The sequence below is a fragment of the Lampris incognitus genome, chromosome 10 (genome assembly GCF_029633865.1).
Source record: "Lampris incognitus isolate fLamInc1 chromosome 10, fLamInc1.hap2, whole genome shotgun sequence".
In the NCBI taxonomy this organism is placed as follows: Eukaryota; Metazoa; Chordata; class Actinopteri; order Lampriformes; family Lampridae; genus Lampris; species Lampris incognitus.
The window spans coordinates 11647866-11654193 of NC_079220.1; the positions used below are offsets into that span (position 1 = coordinate 11647866).

At 46.8% G+C, this 6328-nt stretch overlaps 1 protein-coding gene across 2 annotated transcripts; it reads left to right on the plus strand.

Annotated features, from left to right (window-relative positions):
• The first annotated feature begins 500 nt into the window (after positions 1-500).
• tmem205 (transmembrane protein 205) lies at positions 501-2898 on the plus strand. 2 transcript variants are annotated; one of them, XM_056288283.1, is made up of 4 exons: positions 501-612; positions 1143-1259; positions 1361-1524; positions 1970-2898. In XM_056288283.1, exons 2-4 carry the CDS (start codon positions 1160-1162, stop codon positions 2270-2272), a joined length of 567 nt encoding a protein of 188 aa, XP_056144258.1. In that variant the 5' UTR covers positions 501-612; positions 1143-1159; the 3' UTR covers positions 2273-2898. The 2 variants fall into 2 exon arrangements, with proteins under 2 accessions (XP_056144258.1, XP_056144259.1); XM_056288284.1 differs by lacking the exon at positions 501-612 and adding an exon at positions 623-801.
• The last annotated feature ends 3430 nt before the right edge of the window (positions 2899-6328 follow it).

Genomic DNA, 6328 nt, shown 5'->3' on the forward strand with positions numbered 1-6328 from the left:
GTGGTCAGATTTAAATAGCTAGCTGTTAAAAGGTGGGTTGGGGGGGAGTGGGGAAAATCATATGTGAGTAATTTTGGATAACTGTTAATAGTTGTATCATTAATGGGCGGCACGGCGGCCCAGTGGTTAGCACTGTCGCCTCACAGCAAGAAGGTCCGGGGTTCGAACCCCAGGCCGCCCCAGGTCCTTTCTGTGTGGAGTGTGCGTGTTCTCCCCGTGTCTGCCTGAGTTTCCTCCGTATGCTCCGGTTTCCTCCCGCCATCAAAAAGACGTGCGTGATAGGGTTAATACTCCTGTCTGTGCCCCTGAGCAAGGCAGCGGAAAGAAGAACTGGAGTTGGTCCCCCGGGGTGCTGCAGCGGCCCACTGCTGCCATACAATAGGATGGGTTAAATGTAGAGAGCACATTCGTTGTCACGATACAATGACAAAATAAAGTGACTCACTTTCTTTCTTCCTTCCGAAAAACCTAAACAACAATACCAGCAACCTGCGGTCCTCCCCCCAGGGGGCGTGGCCTGTTACCAAAGAGGAAGTGGTTGATCTGCGTCGGGTCCTCGTATTGCCGTTTGCGTACGAGAGAATTTAAAAGCCGGGGAAATTAGGAACATCGGTAAGTGCACGCGGTGTGTGTCGTGAACAAATGGGGAATCTGCCCCGCAACAGTGGTTTAACGAGGTTAGCGTGCCCCGCCGCCTCCCGTAAATCCTCTTTAGCCGCGCGTCTAAGGACGGCTAGCGTGGGAAGTTAAGCAACTCTGCGAATCAACAAGTCTGCAAATCCCATCCCGTAATGTGCAACCGTAAGTAGATTTGCCGCTGCTCCGTAGTTGCTTTCTCGCACAGCTCCGGTGGTGACTGTTTACTGGCAGGGAGTCTGCCGCTCGCCTCCATGCAGGGCTCCGCGTTATCTCCCGGGGAGGGCTGCGCACGTAGTATCGCACTGCAACACATGCGAGCTGCCCGGTCTGAAACGATGCTGATACCGGAGCACCCCCCCCCCCCCGTTGCCATGCTCGCCAGACTTGAGAGCTTAATAGCTTTCCCGCCCTCCATATACCGGAGTACTGGGCCATAACAGTAAGGATGGTTTGTGATTTGTGTTACTTCAGGAGACTTAACCTGTCCGTGTCTCTTCTTGCAGTTCGCTGAAGTGGCGCTATGGCGGCAGAGGGGGAGCCCACAGATTTGGTCAAAGTTTTGCATCTGCTGGTGCTTTCTTTTTCCTGGGGGATGCAGGTCTGGGTCTCCTTCATAGCAGGTAAAACGGAGTACATGGTGTGATGCCTGACAGCCATACTTTCTGTAACGTGCCGTGTGCTTATATCGGTCTCTCTTTATCTGTGTCACTCTTGCACACAGGTTTTGCATTGGTGTGGCAGGTGACTTTGCACACCTTCGGTCTGGTGCAGAGCAAGCTGTTCCCTGTGTATTTCTACTGCCTGCTGGGCAGTAACTTCGTCAGCCTGGCGGTGTATGCGGCATACCACCCCCGAGAGCTGCTGGACTGGCATGAAAGTGTACAGGTCGCAACCTCAAACCTGCATATAATCTTCTGTTTACTGAATGATATGGATGGAAAGCGAGACACTGCTAAGATGCACACACATTGTATATTACACATTTATCTTGTCTGTGAATGTTCTCATTCATCCAGGTCATGGTTATCCAAAGGAATTGAATCAAGTGCAACTGGACTTGGTATATATCCGTGAAGACGTTTCGCCTCTAGACCAAGCTAGTACTAGCTAGTACTAACTTAGTCTAGTACTAGCTTGGTCTAGTCAGAAAGGCACGAACTGATGAAGCCTCTTGGATAAGAGGCAAAACGTCTTCACAGATATATACCAAGTCCAGTTGCACTTGATTCAATTCCTTTGGATACACATTTATCTTGTTTTGCATGCAAATATTTACATGTCGGGGATAATTTTCTTGCTTCTCAATGTAATATTTTCTTCTGTGATGCAGATGGTTATGTACTTTGTGGCACTGATCATGGCTGGCCTGAACGCCCAGTGGTTTGGCCCAGCAGCTACGGAGGTGATGATGGAGTTGCGGGAGATCGAGAAGGAGCACGGTTTGGGGAACCAAGTTGGCCTGGGCAGCCAGAAGGAGGCGTACGCCAAGTTGAAAGAACTCGACCCCAAGTACAAAGCCCACAAGAGCACGTTCGGTCGCTACCATGGGCTGTCCAACCTTTGTAACCTCATAGGGTTCATCTGCACCACCACCAACCTAGTTTACACAGCTTTGAATTTAACCACTATTTAGATAAAAACTTGTTTGGAGTTCATTTTTTTCGAAAGTATATTAGTATTGATTTTTTATTTTTTTTGGCTGTATGGTCTCTTGTGGCAGTCTCATGGCAGTCATTCCTTATTGCCTCCATCTGTAACTAAGGTTTCATTGTATGATCCCTGGGCAGACATGATGTCCTGAGTGAAAGAGGGTCATGCCCTTCTAATTTATACTGGGCTGAGACAATAATGCATGTTGTCCTATAGACGTATACGTGCCAGGCTAAATGAACCGCTGATAGTTTCAGAAATCCACCTTTGATTCCAGTTAATGACGGGTGGATTCTGTGGTATTTTTAACTAATAGGACCAAGCTGTTGTAGTTCATATAGGTTTCCAATACTTCCTATTGGTAACGATGTTCTTGGTTCTTTGGAACGCCCAAGAAAAACGAGTGTTGCTTGTTTTCTATCACCTGAATGTGCCTTATTTACCCCCTTCGGTCAATAACTTTCTACATTTTGTGACATACATCAGAATCAGAATAAACTTTATTGGCCAAGTGTGCTTATGCATACGAGGAATTTGACTCCGGTTCACAGCAGCGTCTCTTACTTGCATACATCACTCACAAAAGAAAAGCAAACGAAATAAATGGAATAATAAATAGAATACTGGAGGTTAAGTATGTATACACAACAGGTATGTCACTAATATATAGAGTTTTGTTATGACTGAATAATTAATAAACTATGCTGATATATTGCTTATATATTATAGACTAATATAACATTAAGTTATGCTTATATACCAATATTCCATCCATACATTATCCGAACCGTTTATCCTGCTCTCAGCGTTGCGGGGATGCTGGAGCCTATCCCAGCAGTCATTGGGCGGCAGGCGGGGAGACACCCTGGTCGCCAGGCCATCACACAGCCTCCCATCCACACACACACACAAACAAACACATTCATACCTAGGGGCAATTTAGTACGTCTGATTCACCTGACCTACATGTCTTTGGACTGTGGGAGGAAACCGGAGCCCCCAGAGGAAACCCACGCAGACACAGGGAGACCATGCAAACTCCACACAGAGCACGACCCCGGACGACCCTCCCCCAAGGTTGGAGTACCCCGGGGCTCGAACCCAGAACCTTCTTGCTGTGAGGCGACTGCGCTAACCACTGCGTCACCACGCCTAATACTAATATTATACTAATATTGTATACTAAAAATATATACTATGTACGTATATTAAGTGATTATATATGTATAACGATAACAATAATTTGTAACCAATATACAGCAATTTATGTATTTACAATTGTACATTTGTGTTGCACATCTGGTTTAAAAAGCAGTAGTGCACATCAGAGATATGTAGGTGAGATATCTTGACCAGAGGAGGCTATGTACAAAGTGGCATATTTACGTAATAAGTGTCCATTATTGCACCACACTGTGAAGTGTTCATGAGAGAGATGGCCTGTGGGAAAAAAACTGTTCTTTTGTCTGGTGGTTTTGATGGCCATTGCTCTGTAGCGCTTACCAGAGGGTAGGAGTTCAAACACTGTCCTGGGTGTGGGGGACTGTTGATTCTGTCCGCCTGTTTCTGGGCTCTAGAGGTGTACAAGTCCTGCAGGATGGGCAGGAGGGCCAAAGTTTTTTCCTGCGGTCCTTACTGTTCGCTGCAGTCTGTGTTGCTGATCTGAACCAGACCGTTATGGATGTGCACAGGACAGATTCAGTGACTGCAGTGTAGAACTGGCTCACCAGCGCCTGTGGCAGACCAAACTTCCTCAACTGCCACAGAAAGAACATCCTCTGCTGGGCCCTTTTGAGGATGCAGTTGATGTTGGTCTCCCACTTCAGGTCTTTGGAAATGGTAGTTCCCAGAAACTTGAAGGTTTCCACAGTTGACACAGGGCTGTTGGATATTGTGAGGGGCAGCAGTGCTGAGGGGTGTCTCCTAAAGTCCACTGTCATCTCCACAGTCTTGAGCATGTTCAGCTCCAAGTTGTTCTGACTACACCAGAGCATCAACCGCTCAAACTCTCACCAACATGCAGACTCGTCGCCATCCTGGATGAGTCCAATGACCGTAGTGCCGTCTGCAAACTTCAGTAGTTTAACAGCTGGATCCTTGGAGGTGCAGTTGTTAGTGTAGAGAGAGAAGAGCAGTGGAGAGAGGGCACATTCCTGGGGAGCACTAGTGCTTCCTGTCCGTATGCTAGAAGTGATTTTCTCCAGCCTCACCCGCTGTTTCCTGCCTGTCAGGAAGCTGGTGATCCACTGACAGATGGCGGGGATACAGTGACCTGGAAGAGTTTGGAGGAGAGGGTTTCTGGAATGATGGTGTTGAATGCCGAGCGGAAGTCCACAAACAGGATCCTTGCATATGTCGCTGGGCGGTTAAGGTGTTGCAGGATGTAGCGCAGTCCCACGTTGGCTGCATCCTCCACTGACCTGTTTGCAAACTACAGGGGGTCCAGCAGGTGTCCTGTGACATTCTTCAGGTGGGCCAACACCAGTCGTTCGAAGGACTTCATGACCACAGATGTCAGAGCGACAGGCCTGTGGTCATTCAGTCCTGTGATGGAGGGTTTCTTGGGGACCGGGATGTTGGTGGAGCGTTTGAAGCAGGAAGGTACATCACACAGCTCCAAGGATCTGTTGAAGATCTGCGTGGAGATAGGAGCCAGTTGGTCAGCACAGGCTTTAAGGCAGGATAGAGAGACACCATCTGGACCCAGTGCTTTCCTGTTCTTCTGTCTCTGGAAAAGCCAGCTCACATCCTCTACACATATATCTTGAGTGCAGCCTGAGTGTGTGTGTGTGGGGGGGGGGGGGGTAGAGGGGTTGCCAGAGGTGTGGTGGGGGCTGTTGTCATTTAGCTGGAGTGGGTGAGGGGTGTGAATTTGTCCCTTTCAAACCTGCCGTAGAAGACGATAATGTTAGAAGCCATATTGTTCTTTTATTTTTGTGCAGGTTTATTTTTTGAGGTTCTTCTTATTTATTTATTTGTTTGTTTGTTTGCCTTTTACAAGGGTACCTTGTATTAACACCAAGCAATCTGTCTGCATTTACTTGACACGAGCTTTCATACTTCATACAATGGATGCTGCTCTGAAAAGTCAATTGTTACGTAATGTCGTCTTTGCGTTTAGATTTGTAAGTAAAAGTGAACAGCTTTTCTGTTAACGCTGCACCACACAACCTCATGTCATGTGGTAATGTATTATTTGTTACCCCACCAGGGGGGGATGTCTGGGCAAAGATGATTCAGTATTCAGTGTAGGTTTTTTTTTTTCTTCCATCAGCTCCTGCAGCCTGCTGTAGTAACACTTGTACCAGGAATTTTTAACATTTCAATGTTTCCTGTACCAATAAAAATATGATTCAGTAGGAGGTTAGCCTCGTATTATCAATGTTAAACCAACTCTGCACATTTGGGAATGAACAAAAGCTTTGACTATTCTTACAGGGAGTTACATCTCCCCAGTTATAAAGCCAAGCCATTTATTTTCATCTTTTTGTTAAATATCCAGGCCCGCTAGTGACGCACACAACATTTTACCCTCTCTTAAAAGACACGCACTTGTTTATTAGTTAAAAGAAAAGAAAAGCTGTGTGTGCATTTTGCTTTGTTAGCTGAGTCCAAACCCATTTGTTAGTGCCTGGCGGGATTTAATTGAATTAGCAGTAGCACACATCATCCGTTTGAGACGGCCTGCACTTTGTTGGACAGCCACAAGAGGAGAGGGGGGCGCTGTCCCCATCACCGCTGCACTAGCAGCGCCGCTGGATCTCTGGAAAGCAGCCAAAACAGTAATGCTACCACACAACACTAGAAAGGGTAATGGAGGAAGTAAGGGCTCACACAAGGATGAGAAGCGCATCAGCACGTTTCAGTACTTCTACATTGTGCTTTCCTATTTCTTTTTCTGCACATTATTTTGAGGAAAACACGACAGGTTTGTCTTACAAACGAAAATCCCAGTACTGCTAGCCTGTAGCCCGATTTCAAACACCTTCAGATTTTTATTTTTAAATCACAAGAAAGTCATCCCAAGTCTCGAGGAGGC